This window comes from Gastrolobium bilobum, unplaced genomic scaffold, assembly GCF_033153095.1.
Source record: "Gastrolobium bilobum isolate Gb01-03AN ecotype WA unplaced genomic scaffold, APGP_CSIRO_Gbil_v1 utg8229, whole genome shotgun sequence".
In the NCBI taxonomy this organism is placed as follows: Eukaryota; Viridiplantae; Streptophyta; class Magnoliopsida; order Fabales; family Fabaceae; genus Gastrolobium; species Gastrolobium bilobum.
In genome coordinates, this window is record NW_026896985.1 from 9,254 (window position 1) to 30,665 (window position 21,412).

The 21,412-nt window shown below is 34.9% G+C and overlaps 1 protein-coding gene across 1 annotated transcript; it reads right to left on the minus strand.

Moving 5' to 3' along the window:
* Positions 1-1,589: 1,589 nt before the first annotated feature.
* LOC133303233 (uncharacterized) lies at positions 1,590-7,766 on the minus strand. Its single transcript, XM_061503114.1, has 4 exons — positions 7,375-7,766; positions 3,587-5,048; positions 2,676-3,437; positions 1,590-1,655 (listed from the first exon to the last, which is right to left on the minus strand). Exons 1-4 carry the CDS (start codon positions 7,764-7,766, stop codon positions 1,590-1,592), a joined length of 2,682 nt encoding a protein of 893 aa, XP_061359098.1.
* Between the last annotated feature and the right edge of the window lie 13,646 nt (positions 7,767-21,412).

Here is a 21,412-nt window from a genome sequence, read left to right on the forward strand (position 1 = left end):
TATAACCCAACAGTTTTGCCAGAAACTGCTCTTGTTCTGGCATTTGGAACACTTGAGACATTAGGTGGTGCAAGCTCTTATGATCCATTCTGATGATGAAATTGGATCCTAAGAGCTATTGTCGCCATTTGCCTACCACCAAAAAAATGGCATACATCTCCTGAATGTATGTGGATTAGTGTTGCATGCATGGAGATAACTTTTTATTGAAAAGTTACCATGCGTTCGTCTTGCGATACCATAACCCTGATTATTGTACCCGAAGCATCTGTCTCAATTACAAACTATTTAATAAAATTAGAGAGAATAAGAATGGGAATTTCTGTAATTCTTTTTTTAAGTTCAAGAAAAGCCTTATTAGCCTCATCCGACCAAGAGAAATCCTCCTTTGTCAGTAGGTCCGTGAACGAAGATGTAATCTTGGCATATCCTTGAATGAAGCAACTATAGTAATCAGATAAACCTAAAAATGCCCTAACCTATGTGACAGAGGCGGGAGGAGCCCAGTCCAAGACTGCTTTTACCTTTTCTGGGTCAGAAGCGACTCCATCGCCCAAAACAATGTGGCCCAAAAATTGAACAGAGTTAGTGGCAAATGAACGCTTTGAAAATTTTGCATAAAGGTAATGTTGTCATAAGGTTCCCAGAACCTGATGCAAATGTTTGACATGTGTTGTCAAGCTCGGGTTGAATGCCAAAATATCATTAACGAAGATAACAACAAAACACCGTAAAAATGGTGAAAAAATGTCATTCATTGTTACCTAGAATAAGGAAGGTGCATTGGATAGTCCAAAGGGAAGAACCAAGAATTCAAAGTGTTTGCGATGTGTTCAAAATGCTATCTTATGAATGTCATCAGGGTGCCGCAAATTTGGTGATATCCCGAGCAAAGGCCTAGATTGGAGAATATAGTGGCACCATGTAGTTCATATAGCAACTCATCCACAGTGGGTATAGGAAATTGATCTTGCACAATGACAGCGTTTAAGGCTCGGTAATCCATGCAAAATCGCCATGTGTCATCTTTCTTTTTAACTAAAAGAACTGGGGAACTGAATGAGGAGTGTCTAAGGTGAATAATGCCTACTGCTAGCATTTCTTGGCATAATTTTTCAATTTTGCTCTTTTGAAAATGTAGGTAACGATAAGACCAAACTTGGGTAGTTTTAGAATAGAGAAGTAAATTTATATGGTGAATGTGTGGTCGGTTTGGTGGTAAGGTAGTGGGAATGGCAAACACATTGGCATAAATGTGTAGTAATCTTTGGATTTCAAGAACCAAATGTTAGAGGTCAAGATTGGTGGATTATGAAACATTATCCACTGAAGAGTCTGGATGGGCAAAACACATGAGACATGAGGTGAAGGTATCACAAGTCATAATTTGTTTAGCTTTGCTGGAGAAATCAGTATTGGGTTGTACGGTCGTTGCCCTTGTAATTGAACATTATTGTCGTTATGATCAAAGGACATGAGTAATTGCCCGTAGTCGGTCATGATTGGGCCTAAAGTGGCCAACCACTATACTGGTAGGGCTATATCGGTGCCTTTCAAATCCAATACATATAAATCTAAGGGAAATGTGTTCACAGCATCTCTAAAGGTACTCCATAGCAAATTGCTTGGCACTGAAGGTCATTGCCATATCCAACCTGCAATGTAAAAATGGATGAAGGTATGCAGAATAAGTCCCAAATAATTGGCCTTTTGTGTAATAAAATTATATATGGTGCTTCCATCTATTAACACTTGGATCAATTTTTCAAATATGGTTCCTGCCAAACTAAAGGATCATGGAGAATAATGGCCAAAAAGAGCATTCAAACTAATCTTTGAAAATGAGTTGGACATATTTTGTGTGTTAGGAGAAGAAATTTGAATGTCATCGGCTTCAAAGGTGACAATGTCATCATTGGTACCTTCCAAATATAACAAAGTGGTTTTTCCTTTGTATTTGTGACCAACCACGTATCGTTCATCACAATTATAGCAAATCCCCTATTCACGTCTACTTTGCATTTCAACCAGTGAAAGGCGTTTAATGGGAATTATATATACTGCGGATGGCATTTTACTTGAAGATACAGTGGCTGATGTAGTGCTCGGCAAGGAATTGCATGGTGTCCACTACCATTGCTGCTTGGATCCCATGTTTGAGCCTGCATATTGGTCCTCATAAACCTTGGCCAAAGAAAAAGCAGCATGAATATCTTGAGGTCTTTGAACAAGGACTAGTCTCCTGATATGTGGTTTGAGACCTGCGATAGAAAAGGCTCGTTTTAAGGTCGGAGGAAGACATCAAGATTTTTGCAAAATCTCCCTTCTTGTTTCTAAATGATCATTTTATTGAAACTTTGACACATGATATGCTTATAAATATATTAAAGCAATCATAATACATAATCTACCACAAAGATATAATCTATACTAGCACATACATGATACCAAAGAAGCAATTAAAGTGTTAGAAATAAATAGTTTAGAATTTAGAGAATTGCAAACACAATATATCTTGGTTTGGTCACTGCAAGCAATAGCGGATCCAGGAATTTGAAGAAGGGTGGGCACTCAAGTTCAAGTACATATATTTTAATAATAAAAGTATATTTCAATAAAAATAATTACAATGTCATTCTTCTAGGCCTTATTTTTTGGAATTCCATCATAATTGCCTCATTACCAATGCTATCAAATACATCTTTTTCAATATATGGTACTAAACAATCATTCAACCATTCATCTCCAATCTGATTACGAAGTGCAGTCTTGATGTATTTCATAGCTGAAAATGCTATTTCCACAGATGCAGTTGCTACGGGCAAAGTTAATGCTAACTTTACAAGTAAATAAACCAAAGGATACACAATATGTTTTTTCTTTTCAACCATCCTCTTGGCAAGATCAACTATTCCTTGCAAATTCAAAAAATCAGGATCACTTTGCATATCAAAAATATACGTGTCGAGCTGATATTCAAGCATGACAAAATCATTCAAATCAAAATTCGAAGGATAACAGCCAGCAAATTCACACAACTTATTTTTGTCAAATGCCGAGAAAGAGTTGCACGGATTTACACATGCCATGCATTCCAGCAAATTTGAACTAACTTCCCTAAAACGATCATTCAACTCTTGAAGTTGAGTATCTATCACTGCATAAAATATGTCAACCTTAAAGTGATGCAGATGAGTAACTGGTCCTCTACGTTTTGTTCTCCCTTGTAATGCAAGTACACTTTCCATATCAGGGATATCTATATTATGTTTTATACAAAAATCAGAAGTCTTCTTAAATAGATTATACCAGCCATTATCCCTCATCTTCTGTAATAACACCTTTGAAACTTTTACAAGAGTCATAGCATTTACAATATCTTGATCTTTTCTTTGAAGTGCTTGTGACAAATCATTCGTTATTGCCAAGACCTTGATCTTCAGGTTCAAAAATAATACAAATTCAAAGTTTGCATACGCATCATAAGGCCAAAGGCTTCAGACCTTTTTGCATGCATAAGATTTGTATCATCTTTTATGATTTCTAGCACATCAAGCACAGGATCAAACAATGTACACAGACTTACCAATGATCGGTAATGTGAGCTCCAACGTGTGTCCCCTGGTCGTGACAAACTCATTTCTTGATTCAAGCCTCTCCCTGATTGAACATCATCGCTTGCAATACTTTTTACTAGCTCATCAAATTGCTTTTCTCTCAAAATATCTGCTCTTTTGCAAGAAGCACCAACTGCATTACACAACAACGATATAAAATTAAAGAAATCAGTCAAAGTGTAAACCTTTTTAGCACAAGCTACTAAAGCTAACTGAAGTTGATGTGCAAAGCAGTGAACATAGTAAGCAGAATTATTTTCAACTAAAATCAAGCTTTTCAGACCACTGAATTGACCACTCATATTGCTTGCCCCATCATAACCTTGACCACGAATCTTTGTCAAGCTCAAGCCATTTTTGGCAAAAATCATCTCAATCGTTTCTTTAAGTGAACTAGCTGTAGTATCTGAAACATGAAGAAGACCAAGAAAACGTGCAATAATGTCACCGTTGCAGTTCACATATCTTAAAACAAAGGCCATCTGTTCTTTAATTGATATATCACGAGCTTCATCAACTAGTATAGAGAAGAAATTATCCCCATTATCTGAAATAATAGCTCTGGTAACTAAACTAGCAGCAACACTAGTAATATCTTTCTGAATTGAGGGAGCTATCATTTTGAGATTATCTGGGGCATTATTCAAAGATACATTATTTACCTCCTCATTGCTTTCGCAAAGGAATTTTACAAGCTCCACAAAATTTCCTTGATTCATTGAAGCATTTGTCTCATTATGTCCCCGGAAAGCCAAACCTTGTCGTATGAGATATCGAATACATCGAATAGAACCATTCAGACGAATACGACAATCCTGTTTGGCTTTATCAGAAATGCCAGACACAACAATGTCAATATGTTGATTTTGATTCATCAAATCTTTGGCAGCACTGAAGCACAACTTATGAATGCTTCTAACTTTCCCAATATGTTTAAAAAGCCGTTGTTTATCCTTCCAATTGCTAAATCCTTCTCCTGCAAATGAATCATGACCACCCCTTCCATCACCATGCTCACATTTAAATAGATAACAATGCAAGCAAAATACAGCATCTTTTGATTCACTATACTCCAACCAAGTGCCAAACTCATTGTACCATTGAGGATTAAATCTACGCATTTTACCCCCAATTAAGGATTGAGGAAAGTTGTCAAGTTTTGGTTGACAAGGACCATTCGTTAGATAAATTCTTCGAATCATTTCCCTTTCTTGAGCACTCTTCGCAAATCTCATAATAGGAAGTCTTTTACCCGGATCAGGAACATACAAATCCGGTGGACCTTCTACTGTTGGTTTGTTCTGGCTTGAGGGAGTAGCACGCTCATTTTGTTTATCTTGAAATAAATCAACAGATGCAGATTCGGATCGAGCACGTTTAGTACTACCACTACTTGACTTTGTAAAAAAAGAACCTACATATCTTTCCATCCTAAAAAATGACAAATGACAAAAATAAATCAATAAAAAAAAGAAACCAACACTCATATGAATCAGTAAAGTATTATAGTAAATTTAGCTTTATTTTTTTACACCAAAATATTATTTGTGCAAGTGCAAGCAATCATGTATTCATGTGCTGACTATAATATTATTTGTGCAAACAACCATGAGGAGCACTTCGACTATAATATTATTTCACTACCAAGATAACTGATAAGCTATATGCCAACAAACAAAAATTCTGTTTTTATTTAAAAAATTAAAACTTTATTACTTATGAGGCACCACATATTTTTTATAGATCATTAATAATCAAAATGCCACCCTCACAGAGGCGGACGCAAACCAGAGCAAAGTAATTATTGGTGTCAATAATGCATATTTTTTCAGAAGAATAACCATGAAATAGGAAATGGATATTTACAGAGACGGAGAATTCTTACTTTCGGTCTAGCAGCAGCGCAGTCGAATGGATAGTTCAACCAGCTCCAGCTCTGAAATTGATATCCTTTTTTATTGTTAAAATACGAGTCATATCTTTGCTATTGGCACTTTGGCGGAGTCGCAGGAGACTGAATTTTGCTATTTGGGTTTGGATCTTAGTGTAATGGAGGTGGTTAGGTTAGGTCGGTCATGGGTGGAGGAGAAAAAGGAAAAATAAAATAGGAGGAAATTTGAATTTTAATTGAGGGGTATTTTGGTACTTTCACATCAAAATTTAAGGGTGGGCATGTGCCCCCTTCTCTTTGCCTTGCGTCCGCCTCTGACTGCAAGAACCTGAACCGTTAAATTAAGAGAGGCTTGAACCTATGTAAAGTTAAATCAAATATATTTAATTGTTGAAAGTTTTGGAATTTTTAAATGAGAAGATCTATCCCAATTTGAGTTTAAAGTCGCTGCTCTGTTGCTAAAAGTCTGGTTTGCAGTAGTCGGTTTGCAAAAGACATAACCTGAGTTATATAAATCCAATTAAGACATATACGCGTTTTGTTGAAGTTTTATTTTATTATTGGACTTGTAATTTAGATTAAATCCCAATTACTTAAGTGGCCCAAAACCAAGTTTTAGTTTTATTTTATTTTATTTCGTATTTTAGACAGATGGGCCGATCATAACTAAACCCTAACCCGCTTTGGGTAGGGGTATATGACGGCAGAGTAGGAAACATTTTATTCATTCGGAATTTTCGTATTTTGGGATAAAAGCACTTTCTCTTAACAGTTCTTTGTGTTCTTCATATTTTTCTTCTTCTTTTTTTTATTTTATTTTAATCATGTTTACCTTAGCCATGCGAGGCTAAGAACCTTTTAATCAACCTAAGGGTAACGGATTCCATGGATTAGTCTTGAGGGTCTGCGCTTTATTTTAAATCAGTTTTGTTTCCCTTCCCAACTTAGATTGATATCGTGTGATCGTGGATATTCAATCTGAGGTTCGCGATTGCGATTATGGAAAGGGATTAATCATCAGATTTGATGGTTAGATTGATTGACCCTATGACCTTAAATCAAACAGGCTGATACTCTGCGATTGTATGAGTAGAAGCACCGTATTTGATCAAATTCTAAGCAATCGCTTAGAGACGGTTGTCAATTGGAAATAAGGATTCTGATTCGATTGACGATCAATCACGATTCTGGTATCTTTTTATTCGAGGAAAGACGTCCATGGAACCCTAACCTTAGGTATCGCGCATATCAAGATCAATCATATTGATTGCCGCTTTGGCTTTTCCATCCAGCTATATTGGAGTTTTAGCTTGTAAACTGGTGTTATATCAGCTGCGCGCTGTCTTCTAGTCGCCCCTAATGACAACTACCGTGCCAGACATGTCACGAAATTTGATTAAAAGGTGGGGCATAGAAATGATTGCCTTTAATGCAGTAATAGTTGGTCTTCCTAAAACAACGTTGTATGCAGAGGCATATTCAATGACATAAAACCGTACTTTGATAGTACGAGCCTGTGGCACGATTCCAAAAGTTTCCCACATCTCAATGGTTCCTTTGGGTTGTACGCATTCTCCAGCGAAGCCAATTAAATCCGAACATCCATGAACTAGATGTTCCTCTAGGATGTGCATCGCGCGAAAAGCATCCCAGAAAATAATATCTGCAGAACTACCATTATCAATCATAATACGTTTTACCTAGAGATTAGCCATGCAAGTTGAGATTACCAGTGGGTCATCATCGTAAAAACTTATGGTCTGCCTTTGATTGCGAGATGTGGAAGGGCGAGCATGATCGCGTACTGTCATTACGGATTTTAGATGTTTTTTACGCTGAGATTTAGTCGCGCCTCCTCCCGCTGACCCTCTGGCGATAGTGGCTAAGACTCCTGTCGCGTTATTAGGTAACTGAAGTGGTTGCTGTTGCGCGATACGCTGTCTGTTTCGCGAAGGAGTCCCTCGGCGTCTGTCAGTAGAGGCCTCTCTCGCATTTCTGCGATCATTGTTCCGTGCAGGGTTGTAGTCCCTTATGGGATATGCCCTTTGTTCATTAGGGTTTGGATCGCGATCTGGGCTTCTATCGCGTCTTCTTTGCGTCTTGTATTCCCTGCAGCTAGAAACGAATTCCTGGAGTTTCCCAGCTCTTATGAATGTTTCGATAGTATTTTTGAGCTCGAAATATTCATCAGTTGTATGGCCTTTATTGTTGTGGAACTCACAAAACTTGGTATAATCGCGCTGCATTCCTTTTCTCATTAGAGGGGGTTTGTTAACTCGTACATATCATGTTTGGAATACTTCTTTCAAAATTCTCCTCTGGAACGTATTCAATGGAGTATAATTGTCATATCTTTCCCACTTCCTTTTATCATGAAATTTCTGCTGAAAATTCTTGTGGACGTCATTTTCAAAGTTGTCCATGTCGGCCCTGGTATTGGGAATTGCACGTGAACGTTTGTAATCCTCCAAGTTGATGATTTTTTCTGATCGCGCACGCAGCTCCTCTATAGCATGTGGTCGCTTTTTGGCTAACGACATAGAGAAAGGGCCTTCAAGTAGCCCTTCAGTAATAAGATGTAGTGAGACTTGTGAATCCAAGTCTCTGACCAGGAGTGCTTCATCAAAGAATCTGTTGAGATAATCGCGCAATGTTTCATTTGGTCCTTGACGCACAGTTTTGAGCGCATGCGTAGATTTGTATCGCGTTTTACTTGTTGCAAAGCGTACACGAAATTGATTAGTTAAGTCCTCCCAGCTTTGAACTGAATTAGGCGGTGGCACAGAATACCACCTAAGTTATGTTTCTTTTAGGGTTGTTGGAAACAACCAACACGCTATTGGATCGGCTACATCTTGAGCCATCATATTGGTCTGGAATTGTTCCAGATGTTCCTGCAGATCCCCCTTTTCGTTATACTTTTCAGTTGTAATCTTGATGTCTCTAGGAATTGGGATATTTATTATGCATGGGATGAATGGGTGAAGAATTCGAGAAAATGTCCTAGAATTTCCATGAGAATTCTCGTTCTCATTAGTGTCTTTCACTTATTCACATTTTTTTGTTTTTGTGACCCGAAGGACCAGGGTTACCCAGTGAATGTTCCTGCCGCGAATCACTTTCTCCAGAATTTTCAAGAGTTTTCTCCTTCTCATGTTCTTTTTATTTTTCTTTTCTTTTTTCTAGATTTTTTTCCTTGTTCTTTTGAGCTTTTTTCAATCGAGCTAGATCTCGGATTTGCTGGGCAATTTTCTTGTTTTGTTGTGTGATAAAGTCCAGCAAGTGCTGGGCTGTCGGTGGGTTATCCTCATGGATAGAAAGTGGTGCCACCGACGAAGCTGATTTTTTGCGGGTAGCATGAGTCTCCTTCCGCTTTCCTTTGGAACCGTTCTGGGATTTGCTTATGGTATCAACCATGTTTTTAATTTGAGAAAGAGATGGGTTCTAACTGATAGATTCCCACAGACGGCGCCAATGATCGGACCTAATACAATATGGGCTGGCCAATATGTATCAAGCCTAATCACACACGGTTGAGATATGGATTGTTGTTCTTGGTCTTGGGCCTGGAATTGAGGTTGGATCTTACTATGTCTCTGTCCTTTGTTGTAGCGCGTTGGATCCGAATGGGGGGGTACCTGCGAAGACACTCCAATGCTTAAGTCAGTATCAGAGGCAGGAGTTTGTATGTTATTAATGTAAAGATTCATCTTACCTTGGTGTTGTACCCTTTATTTATATAGTGGTTTTGATGCCGCCTTAGAAAGGCGGCTTGGCCTCTAAGTGGCCAGGCTTGGGCTGCAAGTCATTGCTAGGACCTGAGTCGCGGCAATAGTAGAGTCGCGGCAAGCTGAAGCTGTCTGTCATTCATTGGAATAAAGGCGCGGTGGGAATCCTTGTGCCTTAAGTTAGCTTCCTTAAGGGGGTTTTATCCGCGATATGGGCATCGCGTCTTGTCCAGCGCGATGAAGGCATCACGTCTTATGCGCAATGTTTGCCCATCGCGCTTTGCTCTGGATCCTTAATGGGTTTGGGCCTCTCCTTATGTCATTGGGCCTCTAATGGGCTTTATATTTTATCCGGATCAGATACAATTCATATGTAATCTTTAACAACACTAAACAATAGAGAATTGCGATTATTGATTAGTGAAGATAAAATGAAAAAAATTAATTACATATAAATTACTTTAATTGATTAAACCAATTTAATTAACGGACAATTATATTAAATAATTGATCAAACAAGAGAAGTTAAGGAAATTGTCAGGCGGGTTCAAGAGGAGCCCCGGCCCGTGAAGGGGAACCATTACCAATAGGCTAAGGCTAGACCACCATATCAACTGAATTCAATACCATGTCTAAACACAAAATATTAAGACATTGAGTTTGTGGATCCTCCCACTTATATGAACTCACATAGCCCATTACCAATTAATGTGAGATGTATCACACCATTTTTTTTTGAATCAATATTTATCACACTTGAATATTCCAACAATCTCTCCTTCAAGTGTGAAATCCAACACTGACATGCTTCCTCTCAACTGAGTATCCAGTCCCAAAGTATTACTTAACTCGCCTCCTAGCCAAACACTTTGCTAACTCGAGCCCAACCCAGCTCAGATACCATTATCAAGCGGGTCTGTGGGAAGCCCGTGATGGGAGAACCCAAAATCTTAAGACATTGGATTAACGTGTTTATCTATTTATATCCACTTCATTTAGCTCATTATCAACCAATGTAAAACTTCCATCACAGTTGAATATCCCAATAGTAATTAATATTGCAATTTGAATTGTGTATAGTGTATTATTTAAGACCAATTAAGTAACAATTAGATAAAATGAGAATTACAACTATAGATCAATTGAGAGGAAAATATAATATGGACTTTAAGTTACAATAAATACATCAATCTTTCATATAAAATTCAAATTCAAAACTCAATTAAATAGATATATTAGTATCATTTGCATTTCTGATCAACTGCAACAATTTAAAATAAAAAATTTAACTTTTACCCGTATTAGCATCTCACCTTATCATATGACTATATTTTCATAGGATTTCACTACTGAAATTTCTTTATATATTATCAATTATTATTATATAGATACATATTTCTCAGGGTACCTGACTTTTAAAATTAATTAATTTTAGATGTACGAAAAAGGTGTCTTAAATTTTTTTCACTACCGAAACATTAATTATAGCCATAATTAGTTAATTTTATATTTAGAGATTAAGAAGAAAAGGTTTTAAAACTTGTAAATAAGTATCATAAGTACTGTGATCCTTGGATTCGCACCCGAACTCTGAACTAATTCCATAGGCGGCTCAGAGAGTCGAACCCGCCGTGAGGATATCAAAGGGTTCTGATTCGCCTCAAAGAGATAATTAAGATCAGTCTCCAACAAAAATAACTTGTAAATAACTACGCACTTAATTATTATGACGTCTTATTTTGAGTTGGTTTGTATGTTTTGAAAGACATGAGCTCAGAATTTGTCCAAGCCATGTTTTGGCACAGACGAATTAGGTTAGAAAGGTTCATTGAACTTTAAGTTGCTTTTCTCTCTCCTTTTCGTTTTGAGCCCCTGGCTTTCTTCTCCTTATTGGAAAATCCGAAATTGGCAAGTTAATTTGTTCTTTAAAGGTTTTGAAGATTAACATGTGTGCTTGGAAATAGATTTGGGAATCCTATTATATCTAATAGTAAAAGCTCAAGTTGAGATTTGATCGCTGTTAGCCTTGTGACCTGAGATCAGATTGTTTAAGTTTCTCTTTCTCCGCATGTTATATCCAATAAATTAACACTACAAATTGTAGCAAATGGGGGACACGAATAGATTGATTAAGCTTTAATTGCTTTGCTTTCTACTTAATTTGGTGGACTTTTACAAACTTTAAAACACACCTCTACAACAACTTGATATATTTAAGAGAACTAATTATATAATTAAATATTATATAACTTAAAATACGAAATCAAATAGTTAAAGTAGCAACGGTATCCCTTTAATCACAATTTTAACATATATATTAACTCAAATGCGTGCCTCATCTAACAAAACCTTGCAATGTGGCTGTCGCCGTGGATTTGCAATTCAGAGCGCTCAAGCTGGTCACATGTTTGATGTATCCTGTATCCATATAGAAAGATTCGTATCTTAATAATTCCTTAATTTATATAGTAAAAAAAATTTCTCCTCTCTTATTTATATATATATATATTATATTATATATATATATATATATATATATATATTGGTTATGTTAAATCGGTGATGCAATTAAGCACCTCAAATTTTCATTATCAAGAACCGTGGAATAGTCAGATAAATAATAATAATAATAATAATAATAATAAATATGAAACAATACCAAGTAACTAGTACTAGCAAATAAATAAGTTCGTTAACAAAAAGTTAAAATTTGTTAAAAAAATAACTATTCGGTTCTCAATTTCTATTAACAAAATAATAAATTTCAACTCTTAATATAAGGGACATAAGTGTTGGGTCAAGTCGGATCCTCAAGTCGATTGCGGAAGCGAAACAATAAAATGCAAGAGGAGAGAGATGGAGAAGAACACAGACAATTTCTTTAACGTGAGAAAACCTTCTCCAATACGAAGAAGTAAAAATCCACGAGACACTAGTCCAAAATCAAACTTCAACTATAAGAATAATGGGTTATAAGAGTCAAGCTTCCCTAGTCTTTCACTAGAGGTACAATCAAGCTTCACCAAGTATGGTGGTAACATCAAACGTTCCTAAAGAGGTCTAACACTCAAACATCTCTTTAGAGGTACTCTCAAATAATCAAGCATGACCTACAATGGTGGTATTCAAACTTTCCTAGAGAGGTCTCACTCAAATTTCTCCTTAGAGATATTCAGTCGGGTTCTTTCTCTCATGGAGTATTTCTTCACCTCAATTTGTTGATCTTATATCTTCCTTTATTTATAGATGGCTAGGAGGGATATGCTCAATGCTCTAGATTCTTCTTCATTTAATGTGGCCAATTTCAATTCAACTCTTTGTTTTCCCATGAAGTCCTTTCATTTTCCCATTAAGCCTTTTCATTCTTCCATGCATTGGAACTCGTATCTAATTAAGGAGAAATAATCCAACAATTCTCCCCCTTTTCGACTTGGGGATCTTCATATCGACTCCTTCGCAACAAGTGTAATCAATATTCGCTCCCCCTCAAGCAGAAGTCTCTTCTCATACTCCTAAAATTAAGTACTCATCATGTCTCCGACTAAGCTCCTGGTTCCTGGATTGAAACCGCTCCGATACAACTTTTGGGTCGTGCAAGGGAAGCTCATGGCAGGGAGAGACCGCCAACCATGAGCCAAGTGAGCAGCAATATTAAGTGGGCTCAGAACACCATAATCAAACCCAGAACCTTAAGGCATTAGGTGCATGGGTCCTTCCACTTATATGGTGCTCACTTAGTCCATTCTTAATCAATGTAGGACTCTTTCACTCAATCATTCACACTTGGATTCATCAACATCTCCCCCTCAAGTGTGAGTCCTAGGCCCACATTCTTTTCCCCTCAAGGAGAAGCTTTTTCGAGTATTTATGAGATTCATCAATGTTTGGCTTCTAGGGGGTTCACAATCTGGATTGGATCGGTTTTGGAAGCAAAAATCATCTGGTCCAATACCTTCACTTTGATCATTTAATCATCCATTCGGTTTGGGTTTTTTTTCAAATCTGATCCGATCCAATCCAATTTTTTCGGTTTAGATTGGATCGGTTTTCGATTTTTTGAAAATCCTAAAATTTGTTTTATGATTATTATGCAAATAACATCTTTTGTATATATTGACTTTGTAATTTATTTTTTTGAAATACAAAAACATCAGTAAACGTTAATATAGTTTTTTTTTTGGCAATCAAATATGAAGCTCTACACAATTAAAATTTTGTTGATGAGATATGATTAGGTTTTTCCCTGGGTGTAGTTTATGGGTTAACAGGTCTTGAGTTTAGAAATTTTTGGGCTATGATTGGGGAAAAGCCCAAGCAGGTAGAGGAAAATTAATATACTGGATCAGTTTTCATAAACCCATCCTAAAACCGATCCAATCCAATTAAAATTTGCGGTTTTTTTCGATTTTCAGTTTTTCGGTTTGCGGTTTATTCGGTTATCAGTTTTTCGGTTCAGTCACCGCGGTATGAATAGGTTTGGATCGGTTTATGAACATCCCTATTGGCTTCTCTTCAAATATTGGGTCTTTCATCAAGGCTTGCATCGCTGCACACATCAAGACCTTGCTTCCCACATCAAGACATACTCGGATCACCACAGGCCAATCCACCATTAGCTCTGATACCACCGTTGGGTCAAGTCGGACCCTCAAGTCGATTGCGGAAGCGAAACAACAAAATGCAATAGGATAAAGATGGAGAAGAACACAGACAATTTGTTTAACGTGGAAAAATCTTCTCCAATATGAAGAAGTGAAAACTCATGGGACACTAGTCCAGAATCAAACTTCCACTATAAGAATAATGGATTACAAGAGTCAAGCTTCCCTAGTCTTTCACTAGAGGTACAATCAAGTTTCACCAAGTATGGTGGTAACATCAAATGTCCCCAAAGAAGTCTAACACTCAAATCTCTTTAGAGGTACTCTCAAATAATCAAGCATCACCTACAATGGTAGTATTCAAACTTTCCTAGAGAGGTCTCACTCAAACTTCTCCCTAGAGGTATTCAGTCGGGTGGTTCTTTCTCTCAAAGAGGATTTCTTCACCTCAATTTGTTGATCTCATATCTTCCTCTATGAAGAAGAATCTAGAGCATTGAAAATATCTCTTCTAGCCATCTATAAATAGAGGAAGAGCTAAAATCAACAAAGTGAGGTGAAGAAATCCTGCATGAGAGAAAGAACCTGATTGAATACCTCTAGGGAGAAGTTTGAGTGAGACTTCTCTAGGGAAGTTTAAATACCACCATTGTAAGTGATGTTTGATTGTTTGAGAGTACCTTTAAAGAGATATTTAAGTGTTAGACCTCTTTAGGGACGTTTGATGTTACCACCATACTTGGTGAAGCTTGATTGTACCTCTAGTGAAAGACTAGGGAAGCTTGACTCTTGTAACCCATTATTCTCATAGTGGAAGTTTGATTCTGTACTAGTGTCCCGTGGGTTTTTACTTCTTCACATTGGAGAAGGTTTTCCCACATTAAACAAATTGTCTATATTCTTCTCTATCTCTCTCCTCTTGCATTTTACTGTTTCGCTTCCGCAATCGACTTGAGGGTCCGACTTGACCCAACAATAAGCACCCTTTTATAAATAATCACAAATTGATCAAAAATTCAAAATTCAAAATCTAAAATCCTAAAAAAAGGGCAAATTCATAAAATAAATATAACGATAATTAACTTCTAAAAATAAATAAATAATTATAATTAAATGATTCAAAATATGTTTAAAATCTTAGATCTCAAATCATCTCAAACGTATTACTTTTCTTTTCTTAACAAACAAATCACCATCATATCTGCTGCTTCATTTGAACTTGGATTTGATCGTAATTTGTTATATTTTAAATTACTGCTTCTTTTAACAATTAGACCATACTTATTGACTATAATTCTAGTTGACTCTGGGCTTCTTCAATCAATGATTGGTCCATGTGCAATAGGGCCAACTATAAGTGCATCATTCTCTGCTGCTAGGAAAAGATTCGTCCTCGAATCTTCTTCAGCTTCACTAATATGAATCTCTTGAGGTAGAAACTCTAATGATAGTTCTTTCTCTTTTTGATTCTCCATCATCAGATTTATCATAGACTGGACTGGATTATCATCATAAAATGAATTTTCATCATAAGATGGATAATCATTATAAATGTGATAATAATCATAAATCGGGTAATCATCATAAACTGTGTTGTGATCATAGACATGAAAGTTAAGAATGTTGAGTTGCATCTTGATATCTTCAAAGAAGGACTGATCTCCAGGTCGTACTCCCCAATTTCGTCCCTAGTTTAGAATCCCTAAAGAATTGACATCCTCCTCATCGTCATCAGATGCGTTTTCTAATTTCATTCCCTCTTCGTATTGAAAGCCCAACTTTGTTCGCACAAGTCGTCGCTCCAAATCTTGGATTTTCATGTTTTGCACCTCCACTCCAAATCTTGGATTTTCATGCTTTAAACCTTCACAAGTTGTCGTTTCAAAATTTGTATTTTCTCGCTATGCGCCCACACGAGTTTTCGTTCCAAATCTTGAATTTAATTTCTTGCTCTACGCCCGCATAAGTAATCACTCCAAAATTTGGATTTTCTTATCCAACACCTACCTAAATTGTCGCTTCAAATCCTGGATCTGCCTTTCGAGATCTTCATTTTCTATGTCATGCGGGTCTATCTGGTGCGGTTGTCTGTCTTCTTTAGGAACGAATCCACGTCTTTTGCCTTCACGACTCCACCATCGACGACCTCTATGATTCTGTTCAGCTATTGATTGAAGACAACCTAGTGCTTTGATGCCGAAAACGCATAGAAAATGTGGTTAAACAAAAAGTTGGGATATGTTAAAAGAATAACCCTCCAGTTCTCAATTTATATTAACAAAATAACTAAATTCAACTTTTCCGTAAGGGTCATAAGTACTCTTTTATAAACTAATTACAGGTTAATCCAAAATATTCAAAATCTAAAATCCTAAAAATAAGGAAAATTCCTAAAATAAATATAAAGGTAATTAACTTCTAAAAATAAATAATAAGTATAATTAAATCATTCAAAGCACGTCTCAAATCTTAGATCTCAAATCATGCTAAATGTGTTGTTTTCATTTTCTTGCCAAAAAAATCACAATCATATCTGCTGCTTCATTTGGATTTGGATTTAATCGTAATTTGTTATATTTTAAATTACTACTTCTTTTAACAATTAGGTCATACTTATTGCACCACAATTCTAGTTGACTATGAGCTTCCTGAATCAATAATTGAGTCATGTGTAATGGGTCAACTGTACGTGCACATCTTTCTTCAATAATTGAATATTGAGAAGATATTGTGAGCACTATACCTGTAAGTTCACAATGCCAAGTGCATGGATAATTATATACTATATGTGTGCCACTGCCAATTAATAAAGTACGTAACATGGGTCACACCTCCCATTCATAGCAACTAACAAATTAGAACAAACAACAGACATGAATAAGATCTAAGAACCAAATATTTGGGTGATGCAAGGTAAATATCGAACAAAACATGGGTTAGAGGCCTTTCGATCTCACTGACTCCCAATTGTAGAACATGCATGAGGTGTCCTAACCATCGTTAATCTTACCGTCAATGGCTTAGGGCACAAGAAAAAGAATGTTTAAAAAGGAAAATAGACTTGGGTCGTGAGTCAGTACCTTACGAAAATTAAACTTGTTACCTAAACTGAAGTTTAGCGGTTTTACTTGATTTAATTTGTACACAAACAGGCCCTGATGACTCGACCCATCACAATTTAATTATTGGTTTCTCTGGTCAGGCTAATTGAATCATCAAGTTGACCAAATTAACTTGTGATTAGTACCCCTAATTAAGAATTTGAATGTGACCATGGCAACGACAACGATGGTTTGAATAGGAATGGTGATGGCCAGAAAGAATGACCATGGTGATATTGGTTTGAATTTAAAGAGGTTGACCATGGCAATAAAGGATGTCACGCGAAGAGAGTTGAGGGTAGGGTTAGGATATAAATGTTCCAAGGTCTTATCATATATGGGGCAAAGGTAGTCTTATATCTTTAAATAATTACTCTTCTTCTTTCTTTCTTTTTTTGGATAAATAATATGTGTTTTTCACGAGAGACAATTTTATTCGAGGCAAGTCCAGGATTAACACATATTTTTATTTCCACCTGCTCAATTCTCATACATCGACTGAATTACCATCATTTATTACAATAACGTTAAGTAAATTACCATCATTTGTTACAATTACGTCTTATTAGAAGACATATTTGCTATCACAATTTCATGACTCTAATAATTCCCTTTATTCTATCTTTTCTCATTATCTTTATTATAGTCAACTTCCATTTATTTTTTATTTTTTATAATATTTACTTCTTAACTCTCATTTATTTCTCTTGTTTTTCTCAAATGATCTTCCACTCATGTACTCGTGAAATCTATTAAGAATTCACTTGTTCATGCTTTTCCCTATAATCTTCACTTTATATATATATATATATATATATATATATATATATATATATATATATATGGAAAAATATTTCTCAAGCAGCTTGAGATAAGTTTATCTCCGGCTACCCCAAAACTACGTCGTTTTATTTATTTATTTCCTTATATTAATTGATTCACCTTAGAATGGTTATGATTCCTTTTTCCTCTCTCTTCCATTATCACCATTGATCCATCTTTGTACGGTTATGATTTAGTAGCCGGAGATAAACTTATCTCAAGCTGCTTAAGAAACAATAAGCCCATATATATATATATATATATATATATATATATATATATATATAGGCAAAATGATTTCTGCAGCTACTGTACCTACATCAAGCAAGGATCCGCGTCCGGATCCTATGATACGGCAACGGATCCAGAGTTTTTTTTTTTTTTAAAGTCGTGGGGCCCACTTTTCTGTGTCAGTTGTAGATAACACTATCTACGACTGCTGCAGAAATGTTAAGCCCATATATATATATATATATATATATATATATATATATATTGGTTCTCTTATCTGCATTGCTATTATATTTGGTTCTCGTTAATCAACTAAATTAATATGGTTCTATTTAATATATTTCTTGAAATTCGAAGCGTTTTTAATTTATATTACATAGTTTTTTATTAAGAGAATTGTATAAGAGAATAAAATCTATGCAATTTAAATTAAAAAAAAATGATTATAAAATTATCAACTTTTTAATTTATATTATATGGTTTTTTTATTAAGAGAAATAATTTTTACGATAAACACGTCATTATAAAAGAATCAACATTTTGGAAATGTAAATTATGACACAATTAAATTTCTTGAAGAATTCATTATTTCTTATACATACTTCAATAACTTTTTCACTCCAAAGTATATTTTCAAAATTTGAATTGTTCGAGAATATTTTTATTATGTATTGAATTGAATGAAATTGAAGTCAAACTGGATTAATATTTACATGTGAGAATATTTCATGTCTATTGTAATTTGTAACTAAAAATTTTAGACAAATTCATTATTTTTGTAGTCTACAAAATTAATAAGTTTAGTTTAAGTCTTTTTTAATAAGTTTTTAATTAAAAAATAATAAAACTGAGCCAAACTAAACCAATTACTTTTATTTTAAATAACTTATTTTTCCTATAAAATAAATCAATTGGTTCTAGCGATCCAAACCGATTCAAACCATGGTGACTGAACCGAAAAATCGATAACTGAATTAACCGAAAACTAAAAAAATCACATATTTTAATTGATTTGGATCGGTTTTCGGTTTGGTTGGTAAAAATCGATCCAATGCACATTTGATAACTCTTCATTTGTTTGAGAGGGACATAACTATGGGTGGGAGCTTGAATAAAAATGAGGTAGATCTGTATCTTATGGAACCACTAGAGAATGGAACTCAAAAATTTGATATCTTGAATTGGTGAAAGCTGAATTCTAGCAAATATCATACTCTTGGTCTAATAACTAAAGAAGTATTGGCTATGTCAGTATTTACAGTTGCTTTAGAATCTGCATTCAGCACTGGGGGTAGAGATCTTAACAACTACAGGAGTTTTCATACTCCAAGCATTAATTTGTGCACAAATTTGATTTTGGTCCATTCTTTTTTCCAATGATGTAGAAGAGCTTACAGAAAAATTTGTAAACATGAAGATAGGTAATTTACTTTATTCTAGTTGTACAATTTTTTTAATTTTATATGGTCTTTTTATTTTCTAATTATTAAGTTACTAACAATATTTTATTATAATTATTTTAGATATTTTTTCAAATACATAAGTTGATGATGATTCTGATTAAAAGTTGAAGAAGTAAGTTGCTATTTTTTAATTTCAATTGTTCATGTATTTATTTTAAATTTGTTGTTGCTTGAACCCTCTCATAATCTCTTATTTTTATAAAAGTTGTTGTCTTGCTGGTTGTTTTGAAAACCATAGAGTGAGTATTGAACAAGCTGAAAGAGTGAAGTATGTAAGAGAAAGATGGTGACTTGAAATCTTGTTATTTTGTAGACTTGAAATCTTAAATGTTATTGATAGCAAACTACTTGTTTTAATTTTTTATTATCTATTACTCTATTTTAACTCTTCATGAGTTTTAAGACTTATGTTAGTTTAAAAACTTGAATTTTTCACTAGTTTCTATTTTTTTGGAGGTTACAAGGAATTGAACACAACACTCTACACTACATACACTCCTAACACACACACCCCACACCACTAGTTTCTAACTTTGTATAACTTTATTTTGATATAGCTAATGATTTATATGGCTGAAATTTAGTCTTTTTTATTTTTCAATCTAAATTGAATAAAATTGTATTGGACTGGATCGGATCGAATTTTTTAAAAAAAAATTCAAATCGAATGGATGAAAATAATCAAACCAAAAGAATAAAATCAAATAATTTTTGTTTCAAAATCGATTTAATTCAGACTACGAACACTACTAATTGGTTCAATAATAAAGAAAGTTGTTCGTTTTCTTCAGACAACTTTTCCCTTCAAAATCAAACCAAAAATATCATTACTAAACAAGCAAGAATATAATATGCTGATCAAATAATATACGTTCATATATGGTTTGAGTACAACACAACACATGCATCAAACGCAAAATATAAATAATTTTTCACATGTACCTCACATGCCATCTAACACGTGTACAGAAGTTTTCCACACGTGTCCTCTTATTCGATGCTGTGTACAATTTTCTCTTTTTAAATACAGGATTTGATGAGTTGCGCACTTGCGCAGAATCTTCATTTATATACATAACTTTAAAATGCAAACCAAAAATGCATCATTAGTTAGTTAGTTAATTAATTTCCACAGAACAAAACAAACATTAGATGCCACCTAGTCCTAGTCTCCTAGAGCTACAAGCCACCGAGAAAAGCAAGGAATTTTTCCCCGTATTATTATATCTTATTTTATGGTATTGGGAAAAAAGAAATATAAAGTTAAAGAGTTATGTTTATCTCATTTTAGATAAGATAAATAATTTTTCTACACACAAAAAGAGTTGGGTCCCATCACTTTTTTTTTCTCTCTCCTCTTACTTATTAGTCTCACTTGTAATTTTATTTCTTTAATATGAGATAATTATTTTCTTACAAGGTAAAAAAAAATATTTCCCAAAGTTAAATATACATTTAATACAAAGAAGATGGTCACAAGCAACAACAAAAGAAAAAGAGAGAGGATTATGGGACCCAAAACGAGAATCCACCACGCGAAGTGTTCCTGAACCTATGGGTGGTTTCATATTGTGAGACATGCCAGTGAGAAGAGAAACATATATATAGCAATTTGCAGCTTTTGATATACTCAATAATGCTTTTGGTCATCTTTTATTTAAAAATAAAATAAAATAAAACATTAAAGCATATGGGTGAATAGGGATGCGTGTTCAAAATTCATAATAATATCAAACATAATAAACGCACCCCTAGTCGAGTAATTGTTTAATTAAAGAAAAAAAAAGGACACAATGCTCTTTTTCTTCGAAATTTGAAATTTTAAAGTCAGAATAATGTATTCTGCACAAAAAAGTTAGAAGTTAAGAGATAGAGGCGGCGAGGGGGTAAACAATGGGCGCATTGTAAAGAATACGGAGCAATGTCGAAGTTGAACAATTGAACCAAACGAAATATAC